General features: G+C 37.2%; 1 protein-coding gene across 1 annotated transcript in view; it reads left to right on the top strand.

Annotated features, from left to right (window-relative positions):
• Bend6 (BEN domain containing 6) overlaps positions 1-20,213 on the top strand; it is a 111,517-nt gene that overhangs the window by 28,513 nt on the left and 62,791 nt on the right. The window contains exon 2 of the mRNA XM_008846512.3: positions 12,549-12,760. Within this exon, the coding sequence (XP_008844734.1) occupies positions 12,641-12,760 (120 nt within the window). The 5' untranslated portion in view covers positions 12,549-12,640. The remainder of the gene's footprint in view (positions 1-12,548; positions 12,761-20,213) is intronic.

Below are 20,213 nucleotides of genomic sequence, written 5' to 3'. Positions count from 1 at the left end.
GGTGGTACAGGCCCAGGGAAGCAGAGAGAGGTGAGGGCGGGGTCAGGACCAGAAGTGGTGCTCCTGGAGCCCAAGAAAAGGGACTGAGTTGCTCTGTGTGAGAAGGATCAGGAAACAGTATTGGTTCCCCAGGTGTCTGGGGCCCCAAGACTAGGAATGGCACAGGGTCCAAGCTAGAGTATAGAATGCCAGGCGGGGGGGCAGGGGGGTGGTGGGTGGGGTGGAAGGGTGAATGAGGCTTAGGGAGTCCAGGCGCGGAGAGCTGCGCTATAGACTTACCCCAAGAGGCCTGAGGATAGTAGGGCAGGCTACGTTGCTGGTGTTTTTACATTGCGATTTGTCCATCTGGAGTTAGTCTGATTGTTAGGAATTTCTGGAACACCTGAGTTGAGCATTTGTTTTGGTGTTTGAGATGTCCTCTGTTTCATGATTCTTGACTTGGCTCAGTGTTACTTATAATTTAGTTGTGGAGACTTGGTGTTGGTTCAAGGATAGGGTGATTTGGGCTTAGTTGAGGAATGCAACCTCTGCCCTCATAAACCAGAGTCAGGGCAGTGTGATGGGAAGTTGTTCCAGAGCAGTGATTTTGTGCATCCTCTGATCTCAAGAACCAAGCCTTATAAGGTACTGTGGGATTGTCTGTCAGGACTGTAGGGATCCTGCCTCCTTTAGCTTCATGATTCAGGGTTCAGAGTGTTGTATGTGGGAGCCAGGTGTGAATGGGTTGCCAGTCCTCTCACTTCCCCAGCTGGAGAGCACATTCAGCAGCAAGGGTTGTGCTTAGGTCTTAGACTGGGTGCTTGTGGGGCAGTGGAAGTGTGTTAATGATTTTCAAACCAAGGGGATTTTTCAGGATCGATAAAAAAAAATTAATGCAACAAATTATAACTATTGAAATCCTACATATGTACTTTAAAGGATTAGTATTTTATTTCATCTGTCCTCTGAGTATGATCTTCAATTTTCTAATGAACATCACTGTTTTCTAAATAAAAAGAAGACAGATTTCTCAGTAATCCCTTCCTGTGAAACTCTGACCTACTCTGTCTCTCTTCCTCTCTCTCCTTTCTCCTCTCTTCTCTCTTCTAATTTTTTCCTTTTAAATTTTCCTTTGAATAGTCTTTCTCAAAGAATGTTGGGTAGCCTTGTTTGCAGTAGTTCTACATCTCAGCATCCTGAGCCTGGGATTCTTTTAGATTTAATGGTATTTCATTTCTTGGCCTCTTTCTTTTCATTCTACCTTTAGTCAAAAGTACCCCATCCCAGGTCCTGTTGTCTCCACTGTATTTGCTTTTCCCTTTACTCTCTCTCTGTCAAGCCACTGCTAGTTTCTAGTGTTGCTCTCTTCCTTTTTAGTCATAGCCTGAGTAAATAATATATCAGGGCACCCCATACAGGCACTGTTCCTTTACTTCCTAAAATGATTAGCGTTTTTGGGAGTTGGTTACTATTTGGTTATTAGTGTATGTTCATAGTTGGGCCTACCCTTTACTAGAGACTTTTTACAGATATTATTTACTTTCAGGGCAGTACTAGGATTGAGCCTGGCTCCCCAAACACTTGCCTAGCAGAGAAAAATGACACTTCAACCCTGCTACAACTTAGTTCCTCTTGAACACTGCAGACACTTTCACTGAAAGACTAAGGGTGATTAAAAGACAATCCAGCTGTTCACCTTACCTCCAGATGTACAAGTCCCAATGGAAAAACACAAGAAGCACCAAAAACCAAGGTGACGTGGCTCCTCCAAAAATTACTAATCCAATAGTAATATGCTCCAATGAGAGAAAATTAAATGAAATCCCAGATAAATAATTGCAAAGAATGATTATAAGTATATTTGGTAAAATTAAAGAAGCCACAAATAAACTCCTGAATGAATTCCAAGAGAACACAAAAAAACATGAATGACACAAGGAAGGGAAGTCAATACAGGATATGAAAGTAAAATTCAGTAAGGAGATAGAAATAGTTGAGGGAGAAGCAAAGTGAGAGCCTGGTAATGAAAATTTCAATAACTCAAACAAAAAGATCCATGGAAAGCCACAGCAACAGAAAGAATCAAGAAGACACGGTATCAGTGCTCGAAAACAAAAAATTGGAACGTTCAAACAATGACAAAGTTAGAAAGAAGCAATGGACAGAACATTTGAGACCTACAGGACATTATGAAAAGACCAAATCCACAAATCTTGCACATAAAGGGAGAATAACTTCATACCAAAGGCATAGAAACCTTTTCAAAAAAAATCAGAGCAGAAATTTACCAAATCTAGGGAAAAAGATGCCTGTCTAGGTACAAGAGGCATTTAGAACACCAAACAGATAAGAGCAGAGAAGATCCTCTCCATGTCCTATTATAGCCAAAACACTAAATATATACAACAAACAAGGCAAATTAAGGCTACAAGAGAAGCACCAAGTCACCAAGTCACATTCAAAGGCAGGCCTAACAGAATAACAAAGACCATTAAAAGCCAGGAGAGGTAGGAATGATGTATTTTCAATCTCTGAAACACCACAGCTGCCAGCCGAGACTACTATACTCAGCAGAACTAGCTGTTGTAATTGAAGGAGAAAGTCTTTCCATGATTAATAAAATCAGGATAAAAGAACTTAGTTATGCAGAAGATACTTGAGTGACTCCTTTAGAACAAACAGAAAGATTAAAACATCCTTGAAGGGATGAGGTTAAGAGCATTTTCTGCTCTTGCAAAGGACAGGTGTCGATTCCCAGCACCCACCGGCAGCTCCATCACCTCTTCTGGCATACATACCACATACACATACATATGGGCAAAACACTTATACACATAAAATGAAAATAAATACATTTTTTAAAAGAAAAGGAATGAACAACCCATACCGGAACAGCAGGTGAGCACAAGGAATAGGGAAACACCAGACACTACAAGATAGACAAAATGACAGGAATTATACGCACCACTCAGTAATAACTGATTGATAATCTAAATTCACTTATCAGAAGACATAGGCTAGAAGATTGGATTTTAAAAAACAACAGAATCGAGCTATTTGCTGCCTCGAAGAAATGCTCCTCACCACCTTAGGGTAAAAGGGTAGAAAAGAGTATTTCAAGCAAATGGAAGCAAGAAACAAGCAAGCACAGCCATTCTATGGTCTATCAAAATAGACTGCAAGCCAAACTAGTCAGAAGAGATAAGGAAGGACACTTCAACTCATTAAAGGAACAATCCACCAGAGGATATTACAGTTCTAAAAATATATCAAACACAGGGGCATCAAGTTTCAAAAAAGAAATACTATTAGATCAAAACTACAGATTGACTCAAACACAGTGATATAGGGTGGTTTCAATACCTCTCTCTCATGAATAGAAAGGTCATCTATGCCAAAAACTAAACAGGGAAGGTCTGGAATTAAATCCATGATAAATAAAATGAATCTAACAGACAGCTACAGAACATTCCCCCATCACTGAAGGATACAGTTTCTCCTCAGTAGCCCATAAAACTTTACCCCAAATCAGCCTCACATTAGGACACAAAACAAGTCTCAACAAATACAGAAAAATTAAAATAACATCTTGCATTCTGTCTGACCACAACGGAATAAAGCTGGATAGCAACAGCAATAGAAACTACACAAATTCATTGTCACCAAACAACACACTGTTAAATGACAATTGGGTTAAGAAATAGTTTTTTAAAAATTCCTAGAATTGAATAAAAATGAAAATATGACATACCAAAATGTATGGATCACAGTAAAGATAGTCCTAAGAGGAAAGTTTATAACACTAAATTCCTACATCAGAAAACATGATAGAATTCAGATTAATAACTTAATGATGTACCTAAAAGTCTTGGGGAAAGGAGACCAACACCCAAAACCAGTATATAGGAAAAACTAATCAAAATCAGGGCCCAAATTAATGAAATAGAAATGAAAACAATACAAATAATCAATAAAACTAAAAGTTGGTTCTTTGAAAAGATTAAGAAGGTTACAAACCTTTAACCAAATTAACCAAAAGAAAGAAAAAAACTCAAATTGATAAATTAGAGATGAAAGGGAGACATTACAACAGACACTGAAGAAATTCAGAGAATTATAAGAACATACTTAAAATTTCATATTCCACTAAACTAGAAAAAAAGAAACAGATGAATTTCTAATTGCACATGATCTACCAAAGTTAAATAAAGTTGAAGTAAATAATTTAAACAGACCCTAAACAACCAATGAGATACAAATACTAATCAAAAATCTTCCAAGTAAATACAACTAAGACCAGGTGAATTCAGCACAGAATTCTATGAGACCTTAAAAGAATTAGCCCCAATGCTCCTGAAATTATTTCATTAAACAGAAAATGAAAGAATTCTTTTAAGTCCTTTTTAAGAAGCCAGTATTATCCTGATATAAAAACCAGAGAAATCTCAACAAAAAGAATTACTGACCAATTTCTCCAGTGAACAGGATGCAAACTTTTTGATAAAATACTTGCAAACTGAATTCAAGATCACATCATAAAGATCATCTACCGTGATCAAGTAAGCTTCATCTGGGAGATGCAGAGACAATTCAACATACATAAATCCAGAAATGTAATCTACCACATAAACCAACTCAAAGACAGAAGCCACATGATTGTCTCATTAGATAACCCTCTTTAATATCTATACTACCTTGATCCAAATAAAGTTATCTTACTTGCTTTGCAAATCTCTGTGAGCCCTTATTTTAAATTCTTTGGATAAAGGCCAAGAACATGGAGACACCCAGCCCGGACTCCAAGCACCAGTAACAAACCTAACCAAGGAAGTGAAAGACCTCTACAAGAAAACTTTTAAGACACTGAAAAATAAGTTTAAAAAGACATCAGAGCATAAAAACCCTTTGTCATCACAGATTGGAATATTTGATATTGTGAAAATGGCTCTACAACCAAAAGCAAGCTACAGATTCAGTACAATCCCCCTGAAACTCCAAACAACAAGAAATCAAACAGCCCAGTCAATAATGGGCTAGTGAAATAAACATACAGTTCTAAAAGGATGAAACACAAATGACCATTAAATACATGAAAAAATTCCAAATTTCACTAGCCATCAGAGAAATGCAAATTAACACTGCACCAAGATTCCATCTCAACACAAAATAGTAATCATGAAGAAAACAAATACTTAATACATTTTCCTCTGGTTTTTCTATCTAAGCATTATGTATCTCTCCTCTCACTCCCCCCTGTATAACTCTCCCTATTCCCTCCCCAGTTCCAAGTATCCTCCTTTCCCTCATTTTCAATGTATTAGTTCAAAGTTCTACTGAAAAATACACATACAATAAATATCCTAGTGCATATGAATAGCTAAGGCTATATAAGGAAAAACACAGTGCCAGGCAGGAGAAACCTCCCTTCGAGTTGTTGGTCAGAGTAGTCCAAGAGACTCCCCAAAATAACACAGGCTATTGCTACATCCCTTGATTGCTTCCCAGAACTTGAAGGTAAGACCCTATTGCTGAAGACAGGAAATACTTCTGACATAGGACTTGGAGCTGTGAGCTGGAAACTGACCTGGAAGCCTTCTCCCTGCTTAGCTCTCATGGTATCAGAGGATACTACAAAAGCTGCCAAGGAGAAAACCAATCAATGGTCCTCCCCAGCTGTAAAGCTCAATAACAGCGTCTTGGCCCAGCAAACTATCTCTGTTGGTGAAGTAGTGGCACTTTTATTTCAGGGGTAATCAACAGCTGTCTAATTGGAATTAAAGCCCACTCAATGGGAGGGAACTACTGTGTGATACTGTAAACATAGCCAAATACATATTACTGGAGAGCTCATAGATCCTAGAGAAAAACCTACTTTTGCCACATTCCTACACCAATGTAATTTCTTACTTTATTCTAAATATGCATCCTCACATTTACAGACAAGTATACCTTCAAAGAAGCTTCTTTTTGCAATAGGTGGAGACCATTACAGAGTTCCAGAACTGGTCAAACCTTGAGAATAATTGTCTTTGAGACAGTTAACCCTAAGTGATACATCTTCTATGCAACCTCTACACAGGATGAATGCATCTCTCAACTCTCACCAGAGAAGTTTCTTTATGCAGCAGATGGTGATTAACACAGAAACCTACAACTGGCCAATGTGCAGAGAACAAGCCACAGGGTGTTCATCCCTGAATAGGACACCCATTTCAAACCTCTGCCTCCCAAGGCTCAGGGATCATTGCTGAAGAGGAAGCAGAAAGATTGAAAGAGCGAGAGGGGGTGGATGACCACAGGGAAAGAGTTATAGCTGGTCAGATACTCACATGAACTCACAACAATGGAAAGAGAGTTATAACTGGTCAGATACTCATATGAACTCACAACAATTGTGCCAGCATGTACAAGTCCTATGCAAGCTCAAACCAGATAAAATCCCAGCACAGTCATGGGAAAGTGGTTAAGAAATCCCAACCCAACCCAAGGAAATTTGACAACCAATGGCTGCTGAGAGGGGGAATGACAGTGTCTTAAAGGGTTGCGACTCTGGGTGGGCTCAGTGGGTGGATCCGAACTGAAGGCCATTTGGGGACACAAATCAAACTCTATGGTTTATGTTACATACATAAGAGAGTACATTAAATTGGGTGGGGGGCAGTGGGGGAGATGAGGATGAAGAGGGGATCTAAGTACCATCAAACTATATTGTATGAAAAAAATCACAAAAATTCAATTAAGAAGTAAGATTATTTTTAATGGAAACAAATAACAAATACTAGAACAATGTGGACAAAAGGGAGCCCTTATATACTGCTGGTAGAATGTAAACTAGTGCAGCCACCATGGAAGTCAGCATGCAGGGTGCTCAGAAAACTATAAATACATCTAGCATATAACCCAGCATACCCTTCTTGGGACCCCAGGACATCAGAGATACTTGCACATCAGTATTTACTGCAGTATCACTCACAAAAGCTGAATTAGGAAACCAACCCAGGTATCCAACAGAGAAATGGATAAAGAAAATACAGGGTATATTTTGTCAGCTGTTAAGAAGAAAATAATGTCATTTGTAGAAAGAATAAGTGAATTAAGCCAGTCTCAGAAAGAGAAATGTTTTCCCTCATTTGTGGTTCTTAGATTTTATATAGATAGATAAAAATCATGTGTGTATGACATGAAAGGGAGAAGTGAGATTGTCTAGAGCAAAGAGGACTGATGGGGTAGGGTGATGGCTCAGTTAAGAGTGCCTTATGTCTTCCAGAAGACCCAAGTCCAGTTGCCAGCACCCAAGTCAGGCAGTTCACCAACACCTGAAACACTAGCTCCAGGAATCTGACACCTCTGCCGTCCACAGGCACCTGCAGTCATGTGCAAATACTGACACACACATGTCCATATAATTAAAAATTGGTAAGGGGGCATGGAAGGGAAGATGATCAAGACAAAATACACTTCTATGAAAATGTCCTTAAGTAACACAATACCATGTCCAATTAATATATACACTGAAAGTTTTAAAAATTGGAATAAGTAAAAAAAGTCTCAGCATCTATAAGGAGTCTAATTGGTACAGAGCCTCTCTTGTGTTTTTATGCATTGTTTGTGGCTGCTTTTGTACTACAAGGGGCAAGTTAAGCCATTGTGATAGAGACCTAAAAGGGGAAAGTTTGTTACATCGTAGTGGGTTTCAGTGCATTGCAGCAGCAGTGATGCAACTGTAATAATATAAAAACATTGTAACTGGCATGCATAGCATCATGTCAGACATCTTGTTTATTACTCATGCATGCTCATAATGTCAAAACGAGAAGAAAAAGGATAAAAGTGAACTTTGGTGCTTTATAGCAGAGCAAAGTATAGGTCATTTTGTTACCGAATTACGTGACTAACATTGTCTTTACTGTTCCATGACACTATATCTGTGCAAAAAGTGCATGCCAACATTTCTACACCAAGCACTCGTCACATTAGGAAGACAACCAGTCACAGAAAATTTTAAAGAAATATCTCATATTTCAAAATGGAGGTGAGTTTGCAACCCAAACATCTTTTGTAGGAGCTCATTTGTTAGGCAAGGAAAGCCACTTACTGTTCATGAGTTAAATACATTTGGATTGCTTAGCTGAAAACTTGTATCTAGGAAAAATGAAGTAACAAAAATAATCTTTCAGCAAAAATAGTTGCTCAAAGACTTACAGATGAGAGCAATATAATAATTACAAAGCAAGCAAGAGACTACTTATTTTTCTTAATTATAGATTAGTCAGCAGATGTTACTGTTCAGTTGTCTTTCATTAAAATGACTGAAAAATCAGCTTCTACAAATAGTTATTCTGAACCAACCATACGCAAAAATATTTTCAACAAATTAAGGCAACAGTAATTCAGTAAAAACTCAAGTGAGATCTACTAATTGATGATGGTAAAAATAAGGGCAAAGCAAGAAAAATTTAAGTGAGATGGGGCTGGAGAAATGGCTCAGGGGTTAAGAGCACCTACTGCTCTTGCAGAGGACCCAGGTTCGACTTTTAGAACCCACATGGCAGCTAATAACTGTCTGCAACTCCAGTTCTAGGGAATTCAATACCTTCTTCTGACCTCCTCGGGCATTGCACAACATGGGGACACAGGTGTACTTACATACATGCAGGTAATACACTTATACACGTAAAATAGAATAAAAATAATTTAAAAAAATTTTAATTTTTAAGTGAAAAAAACTGGTAAAGCCTGTGAAGGTGTCTAAAACCTATGGTTATTCATTTTATTGTCCATCAGCAGGCACTTTGAAGAAAGTATTTGAACCTATTGTATGTGTTTTCTTTACGTTTCATTGGGGTAAATGATTTAAAATAATGGATTACAGCAATAGTTGCAAAAACTCTGATGATGATGATGATGATGATTGGTCTTTTGAGAAAGGGTCTCCCTGTAGCCCCAAATGGCCTGAAACTATCTATGTACACCAGGCTGGCATGCGTCACCACACCTGGCTTTATTTTTTAAAACCCTCTCTGAGAAACCTTATACACATTTCTCATTCCCTACCTATTCCTCACCCCTAAGATACTACTGATTTCTTATTTATTTCCATCTCTGTCTTGCTCAAGATTGTCTGGGCTATTCTAAGTGTCCTACATTCCCATGTAAGGTGTAAACTCAAGGACAGAATGCATGGCTAGTCTTTGTAATGCCTGAAGTTTGACCCCCAGCACTGCAAAGGAAAAAAATAAGATCATCTTGGCAGTTTCTGGACATCTTACTGAACCAGGAGTGTCCGTAGTGAACTTCATTAGTTCTTGACCATCATCAGTTCCATGAGCTTTTTTCATAAATAGAAACTGAAGGGCGGGCTGGGGTGTGGCTCAGAAGTAGAACGCACTGCACATGCAAAGCCTTGGGTCATCCCCCAGCACCCTGCCTCAAAGAAACTGGGTAGAAATAGAGTATTCTGAGCTGCTCTGCTAAACACCATTTCATCTCAGTGGCTTAGCAGTAAAAAAATTTACTATAAATGTTTGAGCTCATGACCAAAATCAAACTTCTTGTGATTCAGTGTCCTTGACCACTCAGAGAACACTGAAAAGCTTTTCTTGCAGACTTGGCATGCCTTTAATCCCAGCACTCAGGAGGGAGAGGCAGGCAGAGCTCTGTGAGCTCAAGGCCAACCAATTCTGCACACAGTTCCAAGTCAGCTGGGGATACAGGGAGACCTGTCTCAAAAACAAAAGGAAGGAAGGAAGGAAGGGATAAATTACAAAACATGGGCTGGGGGCGGATGACTCAGCAGCTAAGAGCACTGGCTGCTCTTGCAGAGGACCTGGGTTCACTTTCCAGCACCCACATGGTGGCTAACGATCATTTGCAACTCTAGTTCCAGAGGATCTGACACCTTCTGACCTCTGCATGCATTGCACAACACGGGTGCACTTGCATGCATGCAGGCAATACACTCATACATATAAAATAAAAATAATAATAAACAAAGTATTAAGAAACATGGGCCACAGAGATGGCTTGGCAGATAAAGGCATTTGCCTCCCAAGCTTGGCAACCTCAGTTTAGTCTCTGGAACCCACATAAAGGTGGAAGGAGAAAACCGGTTCCACAAAGTTGTTTGCTGACCTCTATGCACAGCCCCCACCATGCACACAAAACCCACTCACATCATCCACACACACATACAAAATGATAATAATTTTTTCTAATTTAAAGAAATTACAAGATAAAATTACCCGACAGGCTTTTATATATAAAGCTTATACTGAGGTAAAGTTGTTTCAATAATTTGTGACTCAAATAATGCCAAAATGTTTTACATTCTTTTGTCAAAAGTTAAAACAAGCAGTGAAATGTTCATCCTCACTTAGATTTATATTGAATATATTTTTAAAGTTTGAATTATAGGTCCAGCAGCCTGCAAACATGAACGCAATATCTTTGTTGCAGGCATTGGATCTGCACAAGAGAGGGCATATAGAGAGTCAGGCACAGATTGGGGGAGCAGCTCGTGGGCCCGCCTCCTCCCAGTGACCTGCTGGCTATTGGTGGCTGCAGAGGGAGGGGAAGTCGTTGTCTTCGGTTGTGTACCCACCTGTGAGCCCACCAGGCTCCAGAGGATAGCTCCAAACCCATGGTCACACAGATGGCCCTGGTCACAGAGCAAAACGAAGACATGAAAAGTGAGAAAGGGCCTGGAGGGGAGATTAACTTGGTGGAAAGGACATAAGAGAGGTCACAGAAATGGGGGGAGAGAGTAATCAGAATGTATTACATTAATGTATGAAACTGACAAAGAACAAATTCAATTAATAAAAAAATAATAGATCCATCAGAGCTCAAAGCAAATGTATAGGAAACTTCTCTATTTAAGAATCCATTTTACTGGGCTTGAACTTCTATTCAACCTTTAATTGGAAGTAATCCATATGTTAATGGCATGTTGAAAGGTAAACATGGAGAAGCATTTAAGAGTTCTATTATAGTCTGCTAAGATACAGCTATGCTCAATGAAAATTCTAAGCCCATAATAGCAGTTAAACTTCTCAGTGATGGTTGCACAATATTGCAAATGTACTAAAACATGGTCAGTACACATTTTTAATTGTTTTAAGTAGTGAATTTTACAGTGTGTAAATTTTTCTCAATTAAACAATTTGTTAGCTCTTGGCTTGTGTCAACATATACCAGTTCCTATCAATGTGAAAGATATCATGAAAGAAGAAACACATAAAATATAAAACTCATTACAGGTTTGCCTAAAAAGTAAGCATTTGCACCTGGGGGTGATGTCTAACATCTATAATGCTGGCACTTAGGAGGCTTGGCAGGAGGATCATGAGATTCAAGCCAAGGTTATATAGTGAGACCCTGTCTCCCTATAAATAAAATAATAATAATTAAATAAAGAAAGGCAAGATGAGGTCAGCAGGTAAAGGTGCTTGCCATACAAGCCTGGTGACAAAAGTTCAATCACTGGAACCCACAAAACTTTTCTGTAACCTCCGTACGCACACTGTGATCTATGTGCCTTTGCACACACACACACACACACACACACGCACGCACACACAAACACTAATAAGTAAATACATCAATTAAAATAGATAAAAGTCATCATTAAATCTGAATGGCAAGTCGAAATTTATGCTTTCATTGTTTTATTTATTTGTGTATTTTGTTTATTTTATTTTGGAATTTTGAGAAAGACCCTCACTATGACACCTAGGCTGGCCTCTGAAGTACTAGAATTATAAGTGATATTATCCCACTTGATGTCATCTTTTAAAACTTCACTCCTTCCATTACTATTTCTTATAAAAAGTTGTAGTCCACTGTTACTTTATGAATTTTGTGAAAAAATTTGTGAAAAATTTGTGAATTATATTCACTAATATAATTACTTAGTATAATTTGGTAAGAAGTAAAATGTTACTTTTGCTCAGTATTTTACATATTTCATGAAGATTTCTTTGCTCAATCTCCTTTTAAAAGGTTTATTGTTTATAATTAAATGCTTATGAACACAAACCAATAAATGAAAATACTAAAATGGTTAAGACTTAATAGCATCTATACATAACTAAAGTAAAATTTCATCAGTCCAACCCCAGTGATAGCATTCTTTCGTTTCCAACAAAGGAGACTGTTCCATCTCAAGATTTCAGTTTTCTGGAAGAAAAAGAATTAAAGCCAAAAAAAAAATTCTAAGCAATTCTCATTGAGCTCCTTGGAATATATATATATATATATATATATATATATAAAATTTTTGACTGTTATAGATTCCTCATAGCTGTTTGACAAGAAAAAAGAATGGAAATACTTTTTACACTATTTGATTTCATAAGTCAGCTTATGACACACACCACAGTGTGAGCATCCTAATGGTGATGACAGAATAGAAAGACTTTGGAGTCAGTGAAAACATGTGCTGAATAGTTCAGTGGAGAAGGGTGATTGGAAGCATTCAGTAAAAGCAGTTCACCAGAGCAAGGAGCGCGCTGGACAACAGAACTGTCAGCATGCCATGATCCTTTTTTGTTTGTTTGTTTGTTTTTAAGGAAAAGCATTAACTACAGGCAGAACAGCATCACCCACATGGGCGTTCCCATTGTCTACAATTCCAGAAAAGCTTGGCTAACTAATTGAGAAAATGCAGAAGATCTTGCAGACAGATGACATTGCCAATAATCAAGTTCTTAGAAAAAGAAAGAGGAAACGGACAGAGACAATGAACTCAGAAAATGCAAATAGTGACCTGGATAAAGGACAGGTTGGTTTTCTGTTACTTTGATTCGATTTTCTTGTCTAGCCCGACTGTAATCTACAATTTGTGTCATTTCTTAGGACTTTCCCCTTTTCTACTAGCTTTTCATTCTTTTTGATTCTTTATTGAACCGAGGGAAAATATTCCTGTTCTCTTTTTAAGGTTGAACAGCTTGAGTTAGAAAGATACTCAGTAGACCGTTTGCCTGTTTCTTTTTTTACCAGGGCCAAATACATGATTGTTCAAACTTTATTTGATATTCTGAACAATTAAAGATCAACAAACTGTCATAAAATATTTTTCCTTCTAAAATGTTTTGGAGAAATTTGGATATTTCTTCTTTAAGACTTACTGTTTGTTTTTCACTCTAGAACCCAAATCATGAACCATCCTCAGCACCTCATTCCCACCCTATACTTAGGACAGCTAATCGACATATTTATTCTGTACTTTTTAATTTATGTCTTTATACAGTGCTTTATTGCTTATTTGTTTTGTGAGATAGGGTTTCCCTGTAGCTCCAGCTGGCCTGGAATTCACTACATAGACCAGGCTGGCCTCAGTCTCACTATCTGGCTGCTTCTACCTCCTGAGTATTGGGATTAAAGGCCTGTACCACCATACCCAGCTATATATGTTTTTGTAGTGCATATAGCAGGTTATAGTCACATATTCTTATTTAATAATTTAAATACTATATTCTTGTGACTTAAAATATTTTTTACTATTTTACTTATTATTTTATGTGTATACAAGTATATTGCCTGCATGTATGTGTATCAATGTTGTACAATGCCCACAGAGGTCAGAAGAGGGCATCAGATCCCCTGTAACTACAGTTATGGACAGTTGTTAGCCATCATGTGGGTGCTAGGATTCAAACTCGGGTCCTCTACAAGAACAGCCAGTGGTTTTTTTGTTTTGTTTTGTTTTTTGTTTTTTGGGTTTTTTTTTGTCTTTTTGAGACAGGGTCTCTCTGTAGCCCCAGCTGTCTTGGAACTCACTATGTAGACCAGGCTGGCCTTGAACTCACAAAGATCTGCCTGCCTCTGCCTCCCAAGTTCTGGGATTAAAGGTGTGCGCCACCACACCCGGCGAGAACAGCCAGTATTCTTAACCACTGAGCCATCTCTCCAGCCCCCCTCCCAGCCTCCATGGCTTAAAATATTTTAAAGGTCAACTGTGAAGCCTCTTTCATTTCTGTCTTCTGTTCACTCTGCACCCTTCTCTATTCCCACCATAGGTGACCAAACTATTGCTTTCTTTTTTTATACTTCTTGAATTTTTTATTCAAAAACGAACATAGCTTACCATATTGACTGCTCTGTACTTTGCTTTTCTACTTATGCTTCAAAGATCTTTCCATTGATAGCTTCTTCTTTTTATAGTTCTGTTAGTCTACTGTCTGTATGTACCATCCTTTATTTGTGGCAGATGTAGTGGTTCTCAGTACTTATCTATTCTAAACCACATGCACTGTTAAACACTATGTAAGCATCATTTAGCAGTACATGGATATCATGATATAAACTTAATTTGTTTCTGATTTTTTCAGTAAGTATTGTTCTGTTAAAAATTATTCATAAGACTTCAGGTATGCAGCATGATATTATGAGATACATATACACAGTAAAAAGGTTACTGTAGTAAAACAAATTAACATTTCAATCAGCTTATACAGTTATCTATTTTGGTTATTTTTAGGGACAGAACAACTAAAATCCATTCATTTAACATAACTCCACGATATAGTACAATTTTGTTACCTACGGTCTTAAAGTTGTGCATTAGATCTGTATCAAGTGGGTACAAAGATGCTTTCTGGCCTATAAATTACATGTTTATTTCTAATCCATTTTATTAGGTATTATAAGATGGTTTCTCAGAAGGTTTTGCTACAATCTGCATGCCAAGAACACAGGGCTTTTATGTTTCTACTCTCTTAGCAATACTTAGTATTCATATCCATATTTCTAATTTTTACCAACTTGATAGGTGAAAATATCTTGGTGTAATTTGCTAGTGCAGGTTTGAAGATGCCCAGGGGTTGCTTGGGAGGTAAAATAAGCACATGCTTTTGAGGCCAATATGGATGGTGGTTTCTTTGGCAATTTCCTGTTATCAAAAATTTAGCTTTCCCAAACTACATGAGTTGATTTGTTTCCATAACAATTCACAATGTAGCTGGAGAATATCTCAGGCCTGAAAAGCCTGTTCTTCTATTTTACACCTATGCTTAGCTTTTTTTCTCTTCAGTTAATGATAGTTACCTAGAGGCTTGCCTTAAATCCAAAGGCTGTGTACCTTTCCAAGATCCTGTGAAGTTCCCAAGAAAACCACAGCTGCATTTTACCTGCTGTTGATACATGGAAGCAATTGTGGGATTTTTTTCAAATCTCAAGGATTGACGTTACTGTACTCAGTTCATTTAAATGGCTGCTGCACTCTGAGCTTTCTGTGTTTCTTTGCAAACTAGCTGATACCGATACAAAGCAACTGAAACACACCAAAATACTTTCTCCATTCATTAGATGATGGTTTATCTTCAAAGGAATTCTAGGTGGCAGTTTTACCAAATATGTCAGTAAGGGTTAGCAAGAATGAGTGCTCTCGAACATGTCCTAACTGTGTCGTTTTTTGCCCACACCTGATCTTTAAGTATTTCTAATGTATTTCATATTTTAGGTATTCCTGCTTCTGTGTACCACATCTTGGAGTAGTTATGATATATATTGCACAGGTTAGCAAATACTCACACAGTACACAGTGGCTTATGTAAAATAGACATTCATCTCCCCCTACAGAACGCAGTCTGTAGGTATATGGAAGCTGCACAACATGGAGGATTCTCTCATGCTGTAGCTCCATCTTCCTCAAACACAGCTCTTGTCTCTGGGTCTGAAAAAAAAAATTCTAATTTCCTATCTTGCCTTCTTTTCAGAAAAGGGAGAATCAGGCAGAAAGCATGCCAATTCCTTGAAAGTTATGGACCAGTAACGGTACACACAGCTGTTGCTCATGTAGGAACTTAGTCACATAACCAGTGAGTGCATAGGAGTCTAGGAAACGAAGTCTTCAGCTAATAGCTGTGTGCCCTGATGAACACCTATTGCCATGAAAGAATGGGAGAGCAGATGCTTAGATCCAGAGAGCATTCTCTGCCGCTGTCAACTTCTCTTTTGGGTTCTAGGTCTATTCTGATGGATTTCCTGTTCTATTCTTACTACCTCACCTACTTAGAAATTAATCTGTTGTAATTAGGTTTGAGATATAACAAATATCTTCTCCCAGTCTGATTTTTAGCATTATCTTATTCCTTTTATTCCACTGGTGCTGTTGCCTGATTTCTTTTCTGTCTTTTAGGAACATTCTAAAGCTTGCTAACAAGAATAAGATTATACATACTATCTAATTGCTTCTCAGTTACTATTCATATTCTGTTCTCAACAGACACCCTTCTATTTTCAAAATAGGTTTTATTTATATTTAATCAAATTAATGATTTTCCCCTTAAGATTTATGCATATAATGAGATTACATTAGCTATTTGTGCATATAGGGTAATGGTAATTTTCATTGTTATTGTGCATATGCATCCATATATATACAAACTCATATACAACAATGAAATATATAAAACATACCTGTATGTTTGTATATGAGAATGAATCTACATGCCACAAATCATACACAAGTTCAGTTGTATTTCCTATGACTGATTGCATCAGGCTTTCAATTCTCCATTCCTGTTTGATAAAACTTTTTTTTAAAAAAAATCACCAAGCTTGCCTATTCATAATGAATTACAGTTTATGTTCTTATTTATGCCGTCCTTTGGAGTTGTTCTTATTTTAGTCAGTCAAGATTTAAGCCCCAGCCAATCCTAGATTCTTACCCTCTTCCCTTCTCTGCCATGTTTCTTGGGATGTGATCCAGGTTTTTAGGAGGCATGTGTATCCTCTCAGCATCTGGGAAGAGACAGCTGTCCTCCACCCAGGCTCTTAATGTCCCTGCCTGATCCTCAGGTGATCCTTAGTGTTGTGTTATACTCTTTATCTCCTCTACTCCCAGGTTTATTTTTTTAAAACTTTATGCTATTGGAGTCTGTGTTTTGATCTTTATAAACTGTAATTTCTATATGCATGTATATATGCATATTTATACAGTTTAATAATTTCAGTTTCTTTTCAATTTCAACATGGTCTAAAGTTTACAAGTCAAAAGCATGTTTTCAAATTGGTATCTCACTTTTGACTTCGAAAACTTTCGGTTTCCTGGAACTCCCTACGTAGATAAGGTTGACCTTGATCTCACAGAGATCCACCTGCCTCCTGAGTGCTGGGATTAAAGGTGTGTACCACCACACGTGGCTGAAAACTCCTTTTTTAACTGAAAGATAAATATGAATGCTTTCTTTTAGATGAATCTGCCCTTTCTTTCTCTGACACAACATACCTCAAAATTAACTCTGTGGCCGTCTCAACAGAGAGGCTGTGAGTAGAGACTAGAGACAAAAATAAGGAATGGGGATTGAGCTACAGGGGAAGAAAAGCATACTGCATCCTTCCATGATAATGATGATTATTGAATTCTTACTGTGTACAATGCAGTATATTTATAAAGATCAAGTCCCAGATGACTATGGTATAAGCTTGGAAAATAAGTCTGAGAACAGAAAAGATCAAGGTCATGACATAAAGCAAGCTTCTGCTCCTCACAAAGGAAAAGGACGCTGTGGTGTTGGAGGGGAACCTGGAGAGTGAATGTTACATTTCTTTTTCTTAATTTCTACATTTATTTCAAAAGAATTAAACTTCAGTAAAACAGCTGCCTATCCCAGACCTAGCTCCCACGCATCCCCTCCTGCCTCACTCCAGATGTAATCATATTCTATCTTGCCTCTAGTGTACTTAGTCTTCTCCCCCTCCCCAGCACTGGGGATAAGGCCCTGCACATGCTAAGCAAGCACTCCACCACTGAGCCATGTCCCCAGCCTGCTTTTCTTTAAAAATTTGCATGTATAATGTTGAATCTTGTAGATAAATTTCTATTACATATTGTGGATTATATATTATGTATGATACATGTGTCTGAATAATTTATCATAAGTTCAATTTATCATCTCTTTCTGAGAAGGGTTCTCACTATGTTGCCTTGATTGCTGGATTCAAGGGATCCTCCTGCCTCAGCCTCCCAAGTAGCTGTCACCTATATATGGACTGCACTGGCTTGCTTGTTTTTTAACTGTACAAAAAGGTATATTGTATGTTTACATCTGGAAGTTGGTTTTTTTCAATCAATGTTGTACGAACATTACTTTATTATGGTTCTGATTTATCCACTGTCAGTGCTGTGTAACTCCCACTGCCTCTCCAACACAGGATCCCTCTCTCTTGTCCTGCCAATAGACACTTGGATTGGCTTCAGATTTTCACTATGTGAATCATGCTTTGATGAAAGTCTTGGACATATGTCCTTGCATGTATGTGTACTAAAACTTATTTTATATACACATCTGGAAATCATGTGCAAGATAACAGGGTAGATGAATATTAAACTTTACAAGATAAAGTCTTAAATGCTTCCCAAAGAAGTGTACTAACTTTTATTTCCACCAGCAATATATAGAATATTTCAGTGAGCCATGCCCACTCTATGCTTAAAATCCCATAAGTTTTGCCCAAATGGTAATTGATTATGATTTTAGTCTTTTTATCTCTGATTGCTGATGATGTTGTACATCTCTATGTGTACTTATTAGCCGCATGCATTTTCTAGTCTGTAAAATGCTCGTTCATATCATTTGATCATTTTTCTATTACGTTGCTGTTTCAATTAACAACATTGCAAATATTTTCAATTGGTTCTGATGTCTTTTCTCTTTATTTAATGTTCCTTAATGAATAAAGTTCTTCATTTTAATTAGGTTGAATGAATTTTCTCTTATTGTGATCAAAGATTTTACAGCTAAGAAATTTCTACTGCAAGTTCAACATATATGCACTTATATTTTCTTACACAATTCCTACATTTTTCTTTCAATGTATAAATTCCTTTTTAAAATATTTTATGTCTTGCTTTTATTTTTATTTTATGTGTATATTGCCTGCATGTGTATAAGTGCACCCATGTTGTGCAATGCCCACAGAGGTCAGAAGAAGGAGTCAGATCCCCCGAAACTGGAGTTATGATGGTTGTTAGCTGCCACGTGGGTGCTGGGAATCAAACACAGGTCCTCTGCAAGAGCAGTCAGTGCTTTTAGCTGCTTAGCCATCTCTCCAGTCCCTCAGTGTGTATATTCTTTTTTTTAATTATTTATTTAATAACCACATACTTAGAAGAACCATTTCATTACATCAGCATTGACATATTCAATAACAATTTTCTGAGCTAGACAGATCTTTTTCAGAATTGGCTGTAAATTTTTAGGTTTACAGTTGAATTATTACAGTTATACAATAATGTACTCAGTATAAACCCTATAAGACATAAAGTTAAATGAGGTTTTAACCTTTAAAAAAGATCTCCATTTCATTATTAAAATACACAGTTTCCTACAGAAAGACTCATTTTTAATGCTACTAACATTCAAGATTTTGTACTAAAAATAAAAAGTGAGGACAAAACTGAAAGAAAATTAAATGAGGTTTTAACCTTTAAAAAACATCTCCATTTCATTATTAAAATGCAGTTTCATGCAAAAAACTTCATTTTTAATGCAATTGACATTAAGATGTTTGCACACGTATTTCTAATCTCTATATATCAGATTATTACTAGTCACAGTTGGTTACTTTCTGAGCTCCTTGGCATCTGATCATGGATATAAAGTCATCAGGTAGATTTCAATGATAAAGTTTTTCACATCTACTAATTACTAAGGAGCAAATTTTTATGCTTTGAAGGATTATTATTTTTTATCATACTTTTTAAATTTTTATTAACTACATGATTAGCTTTTTACTACACCTTTAATATATTCAGTAACAAGCTCCAGACCAACAGTCCATCTCTTTCACAAGTGGGTACAAGTTTCTAGGTTCACAATTGAATTAATATAGTCATATATTATTGAACTTAGTATAAGCCCTAAGTAAGACATAAAATTGGGTGAGTTTTTAACATTTAAAAAAAGATCTTCATTTCATTTAGAATATATCGTTCCTTGCACACAGACTCATTGTTTTTGCTACTAACACTGAGATGTTGGCACTTGCATCTCTAATCTGTATGTATCTGATTATTACTAGTCATAATCAGTTGCACTTGTATCCTTGGTGCCTGTGTATGTCTATAAAGTCATTGGGCAGATTTCAATGGTAATGTTTATCACCTCTACTAATTAGCATGATATAAATTTCCATGCTTTCCCCTCAAATCCTTTTTCAAAATTTTTGTTGATTTTTGTGTGTGTGTATATCACACAGAACATCCCAAACCATCTTATTCAACTATACAC

Source organism: Nannospalax galili, unplaced genomic scaffold, assembly GCF_000622305.1.
Source record: "Nannospalax galili isolate Female #2095 unplaced genomic scaffold, S.galili_v1.0 scaffold582, whole genome shotgun sequence".
NCBI lineage: Eukaryota > Metazoa > Chordata > Mammalia > Rodentia > Spalacidae > Nannospalax > Nannospalax galili.
This window is presented reverse-complemented; position numbering and strand designations above follow the sequence as displayed.